At 31.7% G+C, this 20,981-nt stretch overlaps 2 protein-coding genes across 2 annotated transcripts; both read left to right on the forward strand.

Moving 5' to 3' along the window:
- Window positions 1-3,675: 3,675 nt before the first annotated feature.
- On the forward strand, window positions 3,676-4,374 carry LOC141680465 (uncharacterized). Its single transcript, XM_074486688.1, has 2 exons — window positions 3,676-4,092; window positions 4,174-4,374. The coding sequence occupies exons 1-2, from the start codon at window positions 3,676-3,678 to the stop codon at window positions 4,372-4,374; spliced, it is 618 nt and encodes a 205-aa protein (XP_074342789.1).
- Window positions 4,375-7,656: 3,282 nt separating this feature from the next.
- On the forward strand, window positions 7,657-8,653 carry LOC141677115 (uncharacterized). Its single transcript, XM_074482874.1, has 4 exons — window positions 7,657-7,737; window positions 7,831-7,992; window positions 8,078-8,357; window positions 8,443-8,653. The coding sequence occupies exons 2-4, from the start codon at window positions 7,843-7,845 to the stop codon at window positions 8,571-8,573; spliced, it is 561 nt and encodes a 186-aa protein (XP_074338975.1). The 5' UTR covers window positions 7,657-7,737; window positions 7,831-7,842; the 3' UTR covers window positions 8,574-8,653.
- Window positions 8,654-20,981: the final 12,328 nt, after the last annotated feature.

The raw sequence follows: 20,981 nt of genomic DNA on the forward strand, positions 1-20,981 counted from the left end.
AATTCTGTCTCTGACAGTACTTTGAATCAAGGTTATATAATTTTTTCCACTACAAAAAACATCCAAATCCTATTATTTTGGCATGCGTGTAATAATTGTTTCTTGACGTAAGGTTTTAATATTTTCTGCGTATTCTTAACATTATAAGGTTATACGGATACTCAATCGGGTTTGATGAAACAGTTTGCCTCTACAAATAAAAGATTAAATTTTGAAATGGATGTTGACCCAACAACTTCTGAATTTAATTTTGACACTATAGGTATGTAGTTATAATTTCTGAATTTGCCATTTTGAAATCAGTTAAACGATGCTCAAAATTGTTTCCGTTATAGAGTACTCTACCATAAGGGACACATAAATTCCAGATGTTGATTGCTATTCAGATGACGGTATCATTCATTTTCTAAGGTTGAATTGTATTAGAATTAATTGTTACCTTTTCGCTGAATACCATTTTCATTATTTCAATTTTCTTAGAGAATCAAGATAATGTTCAGTGGGAACATGCAAACAATACTGGAGGAAGTAAAGGTAAAAATTTAGAATTTAATACATAAACAATACCGGAGAAAGTAATGTTCCTCATATTTAAGATTTAATATTGTGGATTTATACTCATAGGGTTCCTCATTTTGTAGTGGTCTCTGAATATGCGTCATTAGGGCCTCCAAATGTCAAGTGTCCTACATGTGAAGCTTGGATGTGGAAGGAAGAACGTGTTAACAAATACTGCACCAAAGGAATTCCAAAATTCTCTATATATTATGGGAAGGGTGAAATTCAACTGCCAAAGGAAAAACCTACTCCAAGCTACATCTGGAAGCTGTTGAATGATAAAAGAATAGATTCACATTTTATGGATTGCATTCGTATGTATAACAGCTTATTTGCCTTCACTTCAATGGGGGTAGGGTTGATCATTCTGTCAACTGTGGTGGTGCGCCTTATGTATACCGTTTAAATGGTCAGAATCACCATCTTTTTGGTTCACTTATCCCAGATAAAGAGCAACCTCCAAAATTCTTTCAACTCTATATTTATGATACTACCAATGAGATAAACAATCATCTGAGATGGATTAATGTGCAAGATGGAAAAAAAGTAGAAGCTGAATTATTCAAGGATTAACGAAGATGTTTGATGAAACCAATGAACCGGTGCATGAATTTAGGACTCAAAGAGATCGTTTTGACCAAGACCAAGTCACTGAACTTGAAATTACTTTGAAGATATCACATTCTGACAACGGTCGCGAGAATCACATTGTACCAAATGATGATCTTGTTGGGATAATGGTTGGTGACCTTGATGAAAATTGTGGTACCAGGGATATTGTTATTCATTCTCATGAAAATGGCTTGCAACGAATATCCGACATTCATCCAAAATTAATGGCATTACAGTATCGATTTCTGTTCGCGGATGGTGATGATGGATTTCATGTCCACCTAAAGTACGGTCATTCAGGCAAGAAGAAATCGAGAAAGAGACAACTCATATCAATGAAAGAGTATTATTCATATAAGTTTCAAGTCCGTCTAAATGAAGGTATATACTTTAACTTGAGATTCATGTATTAGTAATTTAAATGTATGGCATATTGTTACCATGAACCAAATAATTTGTGCAATTTATTCTCCACTTTACAATATATGAATGATTGTCAATGTAACCCAATATTTTTTTATGAACAGGTATGACTCCCCGTCTACGTGGATGGCTGTACCAATAATATGTTGTAAATACGTTCTGCACAACTGAACAGGCGCGACCTTGGTGGTTCCGTAAACATCAGACCACTCTCCGTAACGAGCTTTATAAGCAAATAAGTGATTCTTTGAGGAGTGAAGAGGTAGATTCATGCAATGTGGGAAAGGGAGTTATACTTCCAGCTGAATTTGTGGGCTCTAGGCGATATATGCAACAAAACTTTCAGGATGAACTTGCCGTTTGTTGATATATAGGTCATCCCGATATTTTTTCTGACAATGACCACCAATCATCTATGTGATGAAATTGTTCAAATGATGAATCTTACACCACACTGTTTGTCGGCAAATTCTCCTGATATCATTACAAGAGTCTTCAAATTAATACTTGATCAGTTATTGGATGATAATAGGAAGAATAATGTATTTGGAAAGTGCATTGGAGGTATTATTTCATAAATTTTATACATTTTGCTCAATATTACATTATGATAAATATTTTTAAAATAAAAATTGATTGTAATTCAAAATCTTTGAATATGGATGTACGTGGTTGAATTTCAAAAACGTGGACTTCCCCATGTTCACATGTTGATTTGGTTAGATGCTGATTCAAAGAGGAACCTCATCAAGAATATGGACAATTTTATTTCAGCCGAAATTCCTGATCCTCTTACAGATAAAGCTGGGTATGAAGCTGTTAAAGCTTTCATGATTCATGGACCATGTGGTGCTCAATTTCCAAAATCTCCATGTATGAAAGATCACCAATGTATACATCATTTCCCTAAAAAGTAAGTTGTACGAAAACACTAATGTACCAATTTGATGTTCCCTTTATATAAACTGGACTTATATTTTATTATTTTTTTCGCAGATATTCACCTAGCACCACATTTGATGAATCTGGATTCCATGTTTATAGACGTCGTAAGAATGATGTTACTGTTAATGTTTGAAATGAAGATCTGGACAATAAGTGGGTTGTTCCATATAACCGTAATCTTTTGGTCAAATATCAATATCACATGAATGTGGAGATTTGCTGTCACGCGAGGAGCATTAAATACCTCTTCAAGTATTGTTTAAAAGGACATGACAGAGCCACAATCGAGATCAAAGGCCAGAAAAAGAGGGATGAGCAGTTGAACAGCAGGGTTTCGGTAAACAAAATAAATGAATATTTTGATGGTAGATATAATTGTGCAGCTGAATCTGCTTATCGCATCTTTGGGTACAATATTCATTACAGGACTACATCAGTTCAACGACTTTTCTTTCACTTGCCTAGCGCTGGAGAATTATGGTACCTACATTTATTGCTAACACAAGTTTGTGGTCCTTCTTCATTCCAATGCTTGAGAACTGTTAATGGAAAAGTCTTTCCAACTTTTCATGTAGCATGTAAAGAATACGGTATTCTATATGATGACAATGAATGACATCAAGTTTTCCAGCAGTGTGCCGCATCTGGATTTGCGTCACAAATTTGGCAACTATTTGTTCACATATAGTTAATTGCAGAGTCACTGATCTGCATAAATTATGGATTGATCATTCCAAATATATGGTTGATGATATTCTCATGAGAAGGTGCCAACAACTGAAGAAGCCACAATTACTTCTAAATGAGAAATAACTAGAATATTATGCTCTTGCAGGTAAATGTCCAATTTTTTGTAATTATTTAAAATACTATTACCCTATTAACAATTTCTAATTCTAAATATTTATTTTGTAGAAATTGATATGCTCCTCAAGACTATTGGGAAATCACTAAAACATTTCACTGACATGTCTCAATCACCAAAGACTTATTTGGATAGCAGCTCAAACAGTTTGATAACAGAGGAAACAAGTTATGACCTTGACGAAATGGCACGTCAACATCAATTATTACTCTCTCATTATAATGCACAACAGTTAGAAGTATATAATTATATCGTGAAGGCATTACAAAAAAATGACTGTGGTTTTATTCTTTGTATATGGAAGTGGAGGATGTGGTAAGACATACCTGTGGAAAATCATGATTACCAAGTTGAGATCTGAAAGTAAGATTGTACTCCCGGTTGCTTCTTCCGGTATAGCACCCACTCTTATGCCCGGAGGTCGTACTGCCCATTCCCGTTTTAAAATACCAATTATTTTGGATGACCATTCGACATGTGCAATATCTCACAAAGCAGACATTGCCCAACTAATTCAACAAACCAGTGTTATCATATGGGATGAAGCCCCAATGCAGTACCGCTTTTCTTTTAAATGTTTTGATCGTTCTCTAAGAGATATTATGAAAGCAGTTCATCCTCATCGCTTTCATATGCCTTTTGGTGGAATTATTGTCATTCTAGGTGGTGATTTTCGCCAAATCCTACCAGTGATTCCCGGTGCTTCAAGAAGCTAAGTGGTATCATCATGTATCACAAGATCTAAATTGTGGGATATAGTTCATTTAAAGGAACTGAAACAGAACATGCGTCTCAGTAAAGGAATCAATGATGTTGAAATTCTAAGAATGGCAAACTTGGCCAAATGGATCCTCAATATCGGTGATAAAAAAATTGATAGAGCACATCTTGGAGATGCAGAAGAGGATATTGAAATTCTAGAAGAATTCTACAACCTTGGAAATGTAAATTCCGTAGATGATATGATATAGACTACATTTCCTCACTTGCAACATAATTTTCAAAACCCAAGGTACTTGAGTGAACGTGCTATTCTTACTCCCACAAATAACACAGTTTGTCATATTAATGATCTTGTTGTTGTAAAAATTCTCGGTGACACAATTTCATACTTTAGTACCGATAGTGCTGAAGATTTACCAGGAAGTGAAAGTGAGCTTAATAACTGTCCCCCCCCCCCAATATTTAAACTCCCACAACGTTCCAGGTTTGCCAAGCCATGAACTGAAGTTAAAAATTGAAGTTGTTGTTATGTTTATGCGAAATTTAAACCAGACACTAGGTTTATGTAGGAACAAGAATGATGGTAAAAAATGTCTTCCATAATGTGTTGAGTGTGAAGGATCGCCGATAGTTTTGTTGGAAGTCGACATTTTATTCCTAGACTGGAACTCTCTCCAAGTGATACAAAATTACCATTCAACTTTTTGAGAAAGCAGATGCCGCTTCAAATTTGTTGTTGCATGACCATTAACAAATCTCAAGGACAATCTCTATAAAATGTTGGTTTGTTCTTACCTAAACCTGTTTTTACTAATGGCCAATTGTATGTTGCTATTAGTAGGGTAACTTCTCCCAATGGTCTTAAAATCTTCATTGAGTCTGATATGGGTAATAGTACAAATATTACTCAGATTGTGGTGTACAAGGAAATATTTTATAATTTTCCTAAGTCATAGATTATTGAACTTCATTTCCTGTATGCAGATAATATTTTCTGAAGACTGAAGTTGTAATGTTGTTAATTTTATTATAATTACCTATTTGCTTTTTTATTATTTTCTTTATAGTTATCTCTGCAAATCAGTTGAAATCTGTTTCCTTATAAAAACAACCTCCTACCATGCTTATAACCTTTTATTGTTAAATTTTGATACTTATGTTATTCCAAAAATTATTAGGACTTGAATTGAAAAGGTTGCAATACTTGAAATGATTACTCTGCGTTGGATTCTCGGTATATGCCTTTCTACCACTTGGAATAATATTACAACCTAATGAACATAAATAACAGGTCTATGACCTACCTCCTACAGCAGCTACAAACTAACCGTGATCTCTCATATTTTCCAATACAAATATTGTTTCCCTTAAGAACTGATACCCAAAGAATATATTCTCTTATCTTCAAGGTAGTATAAATTGCTTATATGTACTCAAAATATTATCTCACACTCTGCTTTATATTAGTACTACTAAAGAACTTTTGCATATATATATATATATATATATATACATCTTCCTTTCATACAAGGTACTCAGTAATAATGAATAATGGCCATATTCATCAACTTGATCAACTCACGGTTGATAAAAAAATTGATTAGAAAATCAAAGTGCAAGTAACAAGTAAATGGAGAACCATGCTTTGCAGAACTCGGCCTCGGGAAAGTCTCAATCTTATTGTCATGGATGAAAATGTAAGTTCATATAGCTCGCTGAACCACTTTAGTATAAGATCTAACTTTTTTGTAATTATAAATGAACTTTCGTTCACTAATGCAGTAAAATAGGATGCACGTCTCGATGTCTTCTGCTATAAGCATTCTTCAAGATGAAGTGTTAGTCATCAGCGACACTTATGAAATTAAAAATTTTAGAGTCACGAATTTCATAACCAAATACAAATGTTTGGAAGGTGATTCTCGCATAATATTCACAAATATGACCATAGTAAACAGAGTTCTGCTAGTCGATTGTCTTCAACTTGAAGCTTTCTTCCACTTCATTGATCTCGCCTATATTAATGGAGCTCATTTCCAGGACAACCACTGTATTGGTATGTTTTTCTATATTATTGTCTCTAAATTTTTAAAAACTAACCACGTCCTCTGGATAAAGATGTTTTAGAAATTGTTTATTATCGCCAACCTTTGCGTTCATTTATTAACCATCTAAACGAAGAGCATAACATTCTGGAGCCGGAGATCTCAGACGTATTTTATTCTCTCCCATTACTATCTCATTTGTAGCGTACTTTCGGTAAACTTTAATTTAATAATTAAAATTAATAATTTTAATGACCAATTTTTTTTCAAATGAAGGAACCATGTAACCATCGATTTGTGGGATGAGTTGGCTGTTGCGTGTAATGTTGCCCTTAACAATGCAGCAGTGCACTTTCTTCAGCCAACCATTATCATTCTAACCAGATATAAAGTGATAATGGACAATTATCGTTGTCAAGTTTCGCTCTCAGGCTGTGCATTTACCAAGTTTTATGTGAACCATAACAACGGACGAGTTCATACTCTTCGAGATAAACAAACACAATAATCATTTGCAGTCATATTCAACTATATTTTTGCATCAACTAATCATTCTACTGCGTACAGGTATTGGTCATACGACATTCTACACTAATTACTTTCAACTGCAATAGGTGGCCATATGAAAGATTATGTTGGTATATTGTCTATGTTTTAAAATTTATGTTCTTCATGTATGCTTTTGTAATGCGAAAATGGTTGAAAACAAACACTCTGTTATTTATCATTTCAACCATCACTAAACATGTTGCACTGTGACTTTGCATCATGGCTCAACTTCTGCCTCAACTTCTGCGTTGTTTGTATAAAGTTTGCCAGGATTATTGGGTGAAAAAATTTTCATCTTCATTTTCTTACAAATAAAGCACAAAACACATCAGTTAGCAAACACCTTTGTTTATTAATTAATTAATTTCGTAATATTTATGTAAAACAACAACTTCATTACATAATGTGACTATCTATAACTTAGGAAATAATTTGCCCTGAACAGCCTCAACATTCGATTCAAATTGCCTACAATTCAAATTTTATCTATCGATAAATATCCCCTTAACAATTACATTATTTATAGAGGTCGACTATAAAGATAACACACATAATTCACTATATCAATATTTCAATATAGAGGTCGGCTATAAAAATAAATTTCCCATAATAATAATAATACATTCAAATCCCCCTAACAAAGATGATTAACAAACGTATAATATTATAAACACCCAAAACATATAGGCGGATTATTACTCCATATATAGTAATTTAACTCCTTAAGAAAGATAATACTGAATGGTCTAAGATAAGATTTATTTAACGAAAGTATATATTTTATAAATCAATTTTGAAAAATAAACCTCTAATTTAATATAAAACGGAGATGGTTTATTTGAACAACAAAAGTAAAAGAAAATAGTTGATGCTATGTACTTTAAATAAAGCAATAAAATTTTAACTCAATTCAATAGTTCCCATTTGCTCTTACTCACTCCCCTTAACCAAAATTAGGGTTATACGGAGCCGCCCAACTACAACTTCTGTGTACTAAATTCTGGTGGGTAGAAGAAGGTGGGATACCGACACAATCTTTATTAACATAGTATCTTGCTTCATTTATTATACGTTTCATTAATGCACCTGTTGTAACCAAATTTCTTGCAGGTATTCATTGCAATGTCGTTCTCCAAATCTCATACATTTGATGAATTGAATGATTCAACAACTTATTGGACTATTTGGGTACGAGCTCAGTCTATCTGGAAAGGAGTAACAATGAAGACTAATAAATTTCGGGGATATAATATCATCTTTTTTGACGATACAGTAAGACCTCTGTACCTCATTAACATAGCCATTAATGAATGCAATATATGCATATAATATTCATCTGTACTTCATTGTAATGTAGAACTCTAGGATACACGCCTTCATTGAACCACAGATCTGTCCCAAATTTGAGGAGGAGCTGCAAGAAGGATGTATTTATATTATCAGAAATTTCTCGGTCAAGTATTATAATCGAGATGAAACTAATCGGGCAATTAGGAATGAAAAACATATATATTTCAATCAAGATATTACTCTTAAGAAAGACTCTGAGAAGGTAATTAGAATAGAGCCGCAAAGTTTTGATTTGTTCCTTTTATCAAACGTGGATAAATTGAAAGGAGACAATCGGTTCCTCAGTGGTATGCCCCCTTCAAATATTTATTTGAAGACCATAATTACCGAGATTAAAATCGTATACTAAATTAGCTTCATTTTTTGTCTTAGATGTTGTTGGATTATTGGAGGATAGTCCTACCAAGATTGCGTACAGAAAGGAAAAGGTGGAGAAGCATAATGTCAAATTTACATTAACTGATGGAAGGTATTATTGGACAATTACTATACATTTGCTATAGTAAACTAGCATATATTATAATATTAAGGTTTTCAAATGTTTTATATTAGGTGATATGTCAATGTTACCTTTTTAATGAGTTTGGAGAATCATTTCTTAATGCACTTAAAGAGGACGTCGAAAACCAATAATAGTAACTATCGTAAGTGCACAAATCAATGAATGAAATGGTACGTGACATTAACTAAAAATTCATTCTTCAAATTTTACTTATCATTGGTAATTCGTTAATAAAAATTCCTTTTTATTTGTCTAGATGAGGTGTGCCTAACCAATTATCCTGCCACAAGATTCTACATAAATAACAAACATCCCAGTGTACTAAGATTGTGTAGCAAGTGATTATTAATCATTTTAAATAATCTTTAGTACACCGCATCAAAAAATCTATTTATGTCAATTTAAAATTTTTTATCTTAGAGATAAAGATCTATCCTTCTATATTTTAGAGTTGGAAAATGATGATGCAAAGGAAATTTCTAAATTCACTGTAAAAGAACTATTGACTTTAAAGGAAGTATATTTGGAGGTATCACCTTTTCTTCTTCATATACATAGAAATATAAGCATGTGAATACAATATACTGTTTCAAACATAAAGTAAATCCCTCGAATAAAAAGAAGTGGAATGCACTGTAACTGTTAAAAAAGTGGAGCAAAATAAGAACTGGTATTACAAATGGTGTGCCAGTTGTGACATCGAAATTGAGTTTGATGAACCGTTTCTCAAAATGCACGAAGTTGCATCTATATCCTGGCAGGAGGTAACTAATTGCAAATACATAAATTCAATATTCAACATGTCTTACTACTATAACTGAGAGTGCCACCATTTTTTCACAGGTTTCGATTATACACATTATGCTCTGATCACACAGGTACCGTACCAGTCAAAATAGAAAATGAATTGGTTATCCAATTATGGGGAAAAACCGTATATGATTTGGCAGCGGACGATGACCAGGTATAAATATATATAACAATTAAATGAATTAGTTTATTAAATTATTATTATTTTTCCATTAACAAAATTTATTTTTCTAGGTTGGAGATGGTGATAAATTCCCTCCCATTCTCACTGAATTTCAAAAAATACATATAACATCACAATATGTTTAACCAAAGAAAATGTGAAAGAAGGATCGCATGTGTATAGTGCATCAAGAATCTCAAGACCTCAAGAGATGTCAGCGACCAATTCCCCCACTATGAAGACATCACTGGAACTCAAACCAACAAACATGACCAATGTAAGTTCATGTAAACAATTTTACAATCTACATATTTTTTTCCTCTAAAATTATTAATTCTTATAGGACAATATGATGTCCAAAAATAGCCCACCAACAGGAAATTCTACAATCAAAACAAGAGCAAGAAAGAGTAACCAAACTTTTCAATATGATTTGCAGCAAAACACGCCCAAAATGAAATGCAAAGCGATCAAAACAGAAAAAGTAAATACTCTACAAATTCTTAAAATTTTCTTAATTAAATGCAACATTTTTCTGATATTTTATAAATTTTTTTATAAATCTGATGGTATGGGATTAAAGTTTTTGTATTGTAGGCGTATTCTTTTCGCCCCAAAACTTTGCCATTTTACAAATATGCAACTTATATTTGATGTTCGAATTTGTAAGACATATGTAATTTATTTTCCTGCAACAACACTTTGTCGCAACTGCCACGTCAGGGGCATGGTTTAATTTTTGTACTTTGAACTTTTTTTTAAAGTCAGAAATATTACTTTCATTATTACTTTTAAATAAAAAAAAGGGACACCTACTTCTGAAATTAATCACAAAGTGAAAGGTTAGTGAAGTTTTAATTGCAAAGATATTTGCTTAAGACTGTGACAAAACCAATGACAGCATATTTGTAATTCACCACATCAACTGTTACAACAATAAGAAAAATGTCTACCAGCAAGTTTGACAATTTGAGAAATGTATGCAAAGGGAGGACATATTGGAAGATCAAAGTAAGAGTCATTAGAGAATTGAGGGGTAAAAAGCTTTCGGAAAACCTTTCATAAATTACAATATGCTATTGTTTGATGCAAAGGCAAACCTTTAAGTTTATTCTGGCCATTTTATAAATGACAATTATGTAGGTATACTTCCTTCAAACTAACTTGGAAAAAAATTGGTCTTTAGAATTGTAGAATGCAAGCTTTTGTTCCTGCCTTCCTTAATGATAAAATACAGAGAATGCTGCAACTAAGCAAAATGTATGTAATATCATTTTTTCCAAGTTAAGGATTTCACGCCTGACGACAAGTGGAGATCAGTTCAACTGGACAGACAAATCCAATTCACAAACCAGAAAAAAACTAGATAACTTTCCGAGTCAGAGTACCTTATTCCAAACAACATGTTTGATTTCTATGACTTTGAAGAAGTGGGCAAACTGGCAAAATAAAATATTTATCTTGCAAGTATGTTATCACTCCAGTGTACCTATATATTACATATGTCACAAACACCTATTTCATATCGTCATAAACATGTAGATGCGTCGGATTGATAATCAAAAAAGAAGATATCAAGCAGATACATACCAGTGGGAAAGGAAAAATTAGAAGTCAAGTTGAAAATTATTGATGGGAAATATGAAACTTTCAATTACGAGATTTCAAAGATTTTCTATTTCTTCTTTCATTGTATGAACACTATACAAAATGAACATGGAGAAGCTTAATGTCACTTTCTGGGATAGTATGGCAGAGGACTTCTAAAATGAAATCGATACTGTGAAATTTGAATACCCCTAAATCTAATTGTTGCAAGTGGAAAAGTCAGTCAATGGAAAGGTATATTAGGTACTTCATATCTTACATTTTACACGTCAATTTTATGAAAAGGTATCTCATATATTCCAATATCATAACATATGAATATGATATTTGTAACTTTTCTCCAACAACTTTCTATATCAACTACAATCATCACAGTGTGGCAGCGTTAAGAAAAATGTAAATCCTACATTCTATAATAATCATACTAACAAACTCATATGTAAACTATTATTTATTTATTCAATGAAAACGTGCAGGATTCCAAACTTCAACGAAGATATGGAACAGACAAAGTCGAGAAGACCATTACAGACTTTCACTGTCGATGAAATTAAGAAATTGAATTCTGATTACTTAAATGTATCTTAATGTTCAAAAATCTTCTCAAAATCTTGCAAACAAGCTTTGCACTTATGTTAATTTCAAATTATCTCGGGAAAATGTGGTTTGTCAGGTGACAATCAAACATGTGCAAGAAATACCAACATGGTTTTACTCTATCTGCACTTCATGCTACAAGCAGATAAAGTTAGAAGATAAACATCTTTACTATCCAAAGTGCAACAGAATTGCACCCGAACCGGATAAAAAGTACGTTTTTTTAACTTATTTCATTATTAATTGAAGAAATTTAATGTTCTACATGTTCCTTTAGGTTTGGAATATGCGTAATGACATTTGACAAAACTGGGGAAATATGAATTGTTCTAATGGACAAACCCATTCATACACTATTCGTAAAAATGGTCTATCAACTAGAAGAAGAGGTATATTACATTCTACTAAAAGTATACTTATGGTAACATGTTCAAAATACCTCACATTTCAACAATTGTAGTTCAAATGAGCCTTTCCACCTATCTTCAAAAAATTGGAAAAGGGAGAATACAATCAAATTACTCATTGAGGAAGAAAATATTGAACAAACGAATCTTATATATCTCGCCAATGATATATTCAGGGGTTTTCACTTCGATTCAGGAAATGATGAGCAAGATACAATCATAAAGTTCTGTGAACAATCAATTGGAGAGGTATCGACATTTCTGTTTAATTTTTTAAGATACAATATCTAAGATAAATACTTAGTTTACTTATATACTATATTCTCTAGCCTTCCGGAACATCTTTTCATATTGACAACGTATCACAGATGAAGAATAAAAGTGAGACAATGGGGTCATAGAAGATCAGACATCGCAAATTCAGCTATATAAACTCTGTCATTTTATGTGTTGTACTTGCAGGCATTATGCTCATTTTACTTGCGTTTATGTAATTCTCTAATGTCACTTTCGAAAATTCTAAATTTAACTATCCCACTAAAAAAACAGGAAAGATATCCCAAATAAAATATAACATAAATACTAAACCATCACACAAAACATAAATACTTTGACAGATTATATCAGTCAAGTAGTTAAACGGCATCATTAATGCTTAGTTTTAAACGTCAATTAATTAACTAAACAGATAGAAACTACCAGGAATATTAGTTCCAAGAAACAACATAAAGACAAGGAAAGTTATACTCCTTCAATCAATCACGATAATTGCCCACAATATTTTCACACAAAAACGTGTATAGGATGCATCAATCCAAGTGAAGCAACAACGGTCACCAACTTTCAGTTACAGGTCATTAAAGAACTTCACCCAACCGCCCAAAATTGCAGTCTGATTGCCCTCCTTACGCTTTCGGATCTCTAAATCCAAGCAACAATCACCTTTAAAAACTTTAATCTTCTCTTTCTTCCTCCAAAAGATCATAAGATTACTATAATCAACTGAAATGTCTTGCATTATAAAATAAATTCAAATGTTTAAAAACAACTAAAAAATTGGATGATTGAGATTGCTTTACAAAGGTCAAGGAATGTAGCACTTCATAACAATAATCTAACATGTGGGAATTCTGCACTTCAATTGCAAATTTTGAGGGATAACAACGAGAAATTAATGTTGTCAATGCATTAAAAAGTTACAAAAGCAAAACAAAATTAATGTTGTCAATGCATTATAAGGTTATTGTACGTTTCTTACTATTGGAACAAAATTATTTGGTATTCCAAAAAATAGGCCCCCCTTCATATTAGTTAATGGTCTTCACAACCGTTACGATAATAATTAACAAAAACTAAATATATCTAAATAAAATAAATAAAAATTTAAATTTTTATTACGAATAATATGGTAGAAGACCCGCACTGCGGGCACACATACTAGTACACATATACAGTAAACAGTCCAAGTGTTGTTATATTTATATTTTATATAGTACCACTACACTACAATGTACTACTGCCATGATACAAGTCTATTATCAATTTTTTACATTATCAATATCCCTTGCCGGAAGGTCTGGAAAGTAATCAATTAGCAAAAAATATTATTTAATTAATTATATTTTAACTTATACTCTGATGAATGTATAAATGTAATATCATAATTTTCACTCATTTATTGTTATACAATTTTTAAGAAGAGTAATTTTTAAAAATATCAATAAATTTGTATTTAAAATTAAAATTAGAAAATATCACTATTATGATACGGAGAGAGTAGCATGTACAGTAAGAAGTAAGAACGGTGTTACAGTATTTAGCATGAGTATATGATAAAACATATTATCACTTATGTTATATAATTTTTAGATATTTCAAGAGTGTAGAACGTGTTTTATAATTTCTCACTTTGTTCCTATTCCTGGCACTAATATTTTTTTTGAAGGTAAATTAAACTTCCATTACTTTAAATCATTTTCCAAAATATAAGCAAGATTAGGGGGTACATACTCCCCTCTACAAATACCACCTGGATTAGAACTCGACGAGCTTGCTAATCAATCAGCTGCCTTGTTCCCAGATTGCTTGACAAAAATAATATTAATATTATTATACAATTCAAGAATCCTCTCACACTCATCTATTACACCACAAAAAAGTGAACATATTTTTTCCTTCTTTAGTACAACATTGAATGCTACTTGACAATCAGATTCCACTATCACACGATGTTGAGAGTTGTAAACGGTTCTTTCTCTGTTCTTGTCTATCTCAGCTTTGATCCAGCTAAGTGCCTACCTTATGCCTATAGCCTCAACATGATGAACCTTTGGCTTTCCAGGAAAACATGAACTAGCTGCATAAATTAGTTCTCCTGTATCATTTATCACTATCCAACCCACCCCAAACTGATTAGAGCTTTTGAATATTATGATTTAAAATTTCAGACTATATGCAGTTAGAGCATATGCATCCATGAATGACTTTGATTCATCAATTCAGATTAAATTGATGGAGTCGATTATTGTTCATAATGAATCAACTTTTTTATTCAACTTTTATGCAGCCATATAACTCAATCAGTTCACGAGTTACTATTTGATGGACGTAAAAAAGAATTTTCAGGAGGAGAGATAATTGAAGGAAAAGATAGACAAAACCTTAAAATAGATTAAAAATAGGTTAGTTTTTGTGTGAATAGTAATTGAAGTCCATTAATGACTCCATCAAAAAATCAAAGGAGAGTTTGATAAATTGATGGAACATGATGGAGTCAAATTTACTTCTGGTGTATAAATATTATCTTAAAATTCATTGATTCATTTCATGAATCAAAGTTTTAACCTCCCCGGTGCATAGGGGATGGCACGATTCGGATCAGTGCGGTTTTATCGTAAAATCGAAATTGCAACCGCATACTTTCGGTTTTTTAAAATTAAAACTGAAATCGCAACAAATCCATTAGATCGGTTTTGGTTTCAAAAAATTTCGGTTCGGTTTCAAATAATAAACCGCAAAAAGGAAAAATGAGAAAAATAGTGCAAGCTAAACAAACAAAACAAATTAAAATATTAGTTTCACCATCCAACTTTACGTAATTTAAATCTTAAAAGTCTTGAACATAAATATAAGCACGACTAGATCTTCTTGTTTTTTTTGGCCAAGGATCTTCTTGTTAAATAAATTGAGCCCTTCCATGCATTTGTAAACTTTATTAACATATTACTAATTTACTATGGCTTGTGAAAGTGCTAAACTAATAAGCATGCATGTTTTTTGTTTTATTAATATGATATCACGGGTACATGTGAAGCCTACAAGTAGTTTGAAATTTTTAGAATTAAGGCTTTGAAAGAACTTATTTCAGTACCTACAAAAATATATTTGTCTATTTTTATTTTAAAAATTGATATAAATTAAATAAAAACATTATTTATTTATTTATTTATTTTAATAATCGAATTGGTTCGGTTTTCTTTAATTCGGTTTCGACCTATTACCGGAACCGAACAATCGATTTCGATTTCAACTTTTAATATTTCAGTTTCTATTACGAATCGGCTTTAGACGGTTCCGTTTTCATCATTTTTGAATCAATATATAATTTATACATAATAAAAACTAATCTTACTATAACTCCAAACCAAGCATGTTAAAGATTCAACCCTACTAACTCCCCACCTATATCCGAATGAGGTAAGGATTCAACCTAATCTAATCTAATCCCGCCCTATCTCAACTCCCAATGCAAAGAAGGCCTTAGAGTTAAAAGAAATTTAGACAAACAGTAACAATAATGGTGGATTGGTGGAGACTGGAGAGATATGAAAACAGGTTGAAGTAGGGGATTAAATAAATAAATGGGCACGTACGTACGTAGGCGGAGAGCAGCTTTATGTAAAGAATCTGTGACGTGCAAATATGTTGTCCTGGAGATAAAACACACAGGAGTGGGGGCTTTTAAGAAAAATTAAAGCAAGGTTAAATCTCATTAATTTGACCACCCAATTATTAAATGATTATTCGTGCTAACATAAACCATAATTTACCGACAATTAGGGCAGGCTCTCAATGCTCCGTCAGGCCGTCTTATAAAATACTACTACAGTAATCTGCTTGTCACATGAATGCGAGTAGTATAATGTTTAGTACTCATCTCACATCCAGTCTGTGTCTCCTAATAATTTTATTTTTAAGAAATAGTTACGGAACAAGAATTTAGGAAAAAAAACTAAAATTCAATTTAAAAAATTAAAAATAAAATAATAGTTATTCATAATTAGCAGGTGTATAAAATGAAAATATTTTTAAAAAAAATGGAATGAAATTAAATAAAAATTTACTCAGTATTACGTGAGTCCGTAGGATTTAATCAATATACACCCGAAAGTAGCGACCCTTCAAGTTACCTACGATACAAAATAAATAAATAAATTTCTATATCTGATCTTGATTAATTAAATCCCTCCCTGGCGGGATAAGTTGTGTAACATTGTTATGTAAAATGAATGGCCGTTGAATATAAAATATAGTTTGTCGTTTCTCCTCCGGGTCCTTGTGGTGCGGTATATATCACGTTCTGGGGGTTATGTAGAGTAATACAGTAGATATATAGGAATGGGTCCCTATCCACGTTCATACTTGATAGGGACCACTTACAATCACCAAATTAAGACCATTGAAATAAAAACGAATGGTTAGAATCCGCTACTGCCGCTATGTTTCAATGCCGCTTAGCCCACATACTACATTCCCTTTTTTACCTTTTTTCTATGTTAATTCATTTATCAATGCTTTTTTAACTACATAAATATTAATTTAATAAGATATTATTCTTAATATTTCTGATTAAAAATTGTATATTTAAAGATTTTACGATAAACCCTCTTTTTTGTGTGGGAGTAAAATAATTAAAATCGTTATGATCACTAGATGAACTTGAATAATCAAATAAATAAGAAGCCATGAATATTGAATACTACCCTTTTTTTTTAGAAGAATAAATTTGAGCAGAATGTTAAGCAGCAGTAAAAACAGCAGTATAAGATCAAAAATACAGACAAATTAAGGTAGGTGTGTGCATTAAATGCACGGCCGCAATGTTTCATTGCGATGGCCGCGATGAAACATTGCGGCACTGTACAAACCCACAAGCCAACAACTGTAAATATTTGCTGTTTAAAAAAAAAATTACAACGTACCCCAGCAATGTTTCATTGCGGGAGAAGTGTCCACCGCAATGAAACATTGCGGTTGGGTTGTTTATTTTTGTTATTTTTTTTAAAATTAGAAAATTAATCAAAAAAAATTATAAAAAATAGTTTCTAGACTTATTATATTTCATTTAATATGTTAAATGTTATTTTGAAAATATAAATGTTTATAAGAGTAACTTAATTTTAATATGCAACTATTTTACATAGTTTTGTGAAAATTTTGCATAATAGTTATGTCAAATGATATTTCTTGACATGCAAATTATAAAATACAAATTTTGACGATCCAACTATATGGATGTTAAAATATAATGATTATAATAATTAAGAAAAAATATTTCTTAAATAAAATGCGGCAGGTGGCCGAGTTTTTTTTATATAATTTGTTACCAAGAAATGTTTAACATTTTGGGGGCTAAGTTGTTTTATATTTTTTATTGATAACGAAAATTCGATAAATTTTCATTTTTTTAGTTTTTCACATTTTCAAATTTTAGCATTATATTTGTTTATTAAAATTTAAAATTGATAAAATAAATTGGACATGTACAAGAAAAATAAAATATTAAATAATTTATTTCATTCAAATATAAATGGAGTACATTCAAATATTTTTTCAAAAAAAATACATAATAACATTTTATGTCGACGATAATGATCAAACTTTAACGGTGTTGGAACAACCGCCTTTATCACCCTTATCGTCGTCTTTCTTTTTCTTCGACTTTTCCGCCTTTGCTTTAGCTTCATTTTCTTTTTTTTCTTGCGCTCAAGCGCCATTTGAATACGGCGGAGAGCTATTGCCATGTCTTCTTCTCCTTCGGGCCCGTCGTAAGCCACACCACAGATAATTACCTTATTATTGTCAAAATCATAGTAGAAAACCATTTTTCGGAAAATAGAGAAGATAATGTTGAAGAGAAAATGTAAAATAAAAATAGAGAAGAGAATGTTGAAAAAAATGAGATGTGGCAGGACTATTTATAGGTAAAAATCTTAATTTTAAAATTCACAAAATTAAATTTAGCATAGAAAAAATTTTGCTGAAAAAATTTCATTTGACTGTTGAAATTGCCGTAATGAAGCATTGCGGGGTGTCCTAACAGCCGCATTGTTTCATTGCGGTGTGTCGGTCAAGCTTCTGCTCTGTTGACCAGTCAATTCTTATTAATATTGGCACATAAAATAAGTTTTGCACAAAAAATTAGTTTTGATTGTGCCGCAATGAAACAATGCGGGTGTTAGGACCCTCCGCAATGCTTCATTGCGTTGTTTTGACACATAAAATAAGTCAATTCTTATTAATATTGGCACATAAAATAAGTTTTGCACAAAAAATATGTTTGATTGTTGATAAATTTTTTAAACTAAAATAACTCAATTCACTAAAAAGTATAAAATTAATAATATTATTTTTTATACTAAAATAATTCATAGGATAATTTAAAGAAAAAGTACAGAAAAAATAAAATTGATAAATTTATTTTTAAAATTGATAATATTTTAAAATATTACTACTACTTATATTTAATGTTAACATATTTTAAAAAATTAATTACTGTTGAACATTAATATTATTTTTATACTTATATAAATAAGTTAAATATTAGAATAATCTATAGAGATGGGCAGTTGGGACATTAAAAACTGGGAGCCTACCCAACAATGAAACATTGCGGAGTGCGCAATGTTCCCCGTGCATGGCGACATCCCCCAATGTTTCATTGCGGTGGTCAAGTCCCGCATTGAAACATTGCTTCCTTTCGCAATGTTTCATTGTTGTGGGTTGGCTGGCTGTCTACCCAACCCACGTTGGCTCCTGATTAATCCCCTACTCTATATACTAATAACCTCTCTCTATTGTAATAAAAATATTACGGTCTCAATTCGGGTTAGTTATAATTAAGAATAACCCCAATATTGTAATATTCTACACTTTTTTCGGGTCCATTCTTTATTAATTTTCCTCTACATAAGTATAAAAATGCATAAATTATATATATATATGTACATATTTATACACACACAAATATCTATATATGCGATAAATATGTATCCAATAATATATAATGTCCTTACATTATTTAGTTTGCGCGTCCATGATCACTAATCAGCCTGACCACCGTTTTATTAATTTGTTTAAAATTCGTGCATTTGATATTATGTTACATAATTTATTTTAAAAGGTTATGATCTTTTACATTCATATACTCAAGATATTAAAAAACTATTTTTTAATTAATTTTTAAAATTCAAAATTATATGTCAACCTCTACTAAACAATAATTTTTGTATAATAATATTTTTTTCTCGGTCCCAACGATATTAATGTATAGAGGTTTTACTGTATAATAAGGTAGCATTAGTTAGTACTCCATCCGTCCAAAAAAACATTTGCCATTTTGATTTTTTTTACTGTTCACGTAAGCGATTGACTACTTATTTACGTGTAATATATAAGATCAAACATAGTTATGAGTGATTTTGTTATATTTATATTTATGAGTACTTTAATACAATAATGTTCTTATATTTAAATACTAATATGAAATTAAAGATATTAACAAACAAAAATATGTATTGAAAAACGTGTACAACATAAACAGAAAACATTTTTATGGATGGAGGGAGTAAGAAAGGGTGTGTTTTTAGTAGAATGGGCAGAGAGATTAATGTAATTAGCAAGAGACCCCGGTAGATGTGCTTATATTTGACGGCGTTAGTGAGGAGATGGTCAAGTGGCGCGAGGATGGAGTACATGGGGATTTACATTTGTGAGGATTTGTTACACTCTTTTTTATATACTATACTAATAAATTTGGCTGCCCCTGTGACTGTGACTGTGACTGAGCCCTGACCCTGAGGATGGAACCTCAGATCTCGTGAATGACCCTAGATATAGAGTATGAACTATGTGCACTGAGGCAGTAGTAGTAGTTGTGGTTTGACTTTAACTTTATACATTCCTCCCACTTCCCCCACCGCCCTCTGTTCAATTCAAATCACCCGCCAATTTATGCATTGGCTAGTCAATACAATCGAATGTCCGTTAATCCATTAGCTGCTTCATCAAATATTTGACCGACTTGATAATGAATTGATTGACCCTTTTTTTTTTTGCCGGAAATTGATTGATCCTTAAATATAACGCACATGTAATTAGTTAGTTCTGCGGATCAACTAGTTTGTTTGGATTCGGATTTTTACCACAAAAACAAAATCAAAAAATAATTACTAAATTTTTCTTAGTACCAAAGTCCGTCAAGTAATTTGATAAATTACGTATCAATGATTATTATTTATAGAAACATATGCTCTTATAATTACCGATTAAATATTTGTGATGTTCATGTAATCGGCAAAATACAAGAACATCATCTTACCGGTTTAATTCTAACCCGGTCTATGAGCGGAAATGGAGGGATTTTGTTCCTAATTCGTACTCATTATCGAGTCATGTTATACTAGTAAATGGATGGTTAGATGCTCGCTTAGCTGCTTGTTCCTCGGTGTGTAGTTGCTCATTTAGTGTTTTAATCTGAGCTTCAGTAGCTCAATCAGTGTACTCAGTCTACATGCACTGCTTTAATGCAACATTCAGGCATATA

The sequence above is a fragment of the Apium graveolens genome, chromosome 8 (genome assembly GCF_009905375.1).
Source record: "Apium graveolens cultivar Ventura chromosome 8, ASM990537v1, whole genome shotgun sequence".
Taxonomy (NCBI): domain Eukaryota; kingdom Viridiplantae; phylum Streptophyta; class Magnoliopsida; order Apiales; family Apiaceae; genus Apium; species Apium graveolens.

What these genes read in the sequence shown, in the direction of transcription:
- LOC141677115 (XM_074482874.1), top strand. Translation starts at nt 7,843, where the DNA reads ATGTCGTTCTCCAAATCTCATACATTTGATGAATTGAATGATTCAACA. An exon ending in TCATCTTTTTTGACGATACA is followed by an intron (nt 7,993 to 8,077) that starts GTAAGACCTCTG and finishes ATTGTAATGTAG; the next exon opens with AACTCTAGGATACACGCCTT. An exon ending in AGACAATCGGTTCCTCAGTG is followed by an intron (nt 8,358 to 8,442) that starts GTATGCCCCCTT and finishes TTTTTGTCTTAG; the next exon opens with ATGTTGTTGGATTATTGGAG.
- LOC141680465 (XM_074486688.1), top strand. Translation starts at nt 3,676, where the DNA reads ATGACTGTGGTTTTATTCTTTGTATATGGAAGTGGAGGATGTGGTAAG. An exon ending in ATTTTCGCCAAATCCTACCA is followed by an intron (nt 4,093 to 4,173) that starts GTGATTCCCGGT and finishes GTTCATTTAAAG; the next exon opens with GAACTGAAACAGAACATGCG.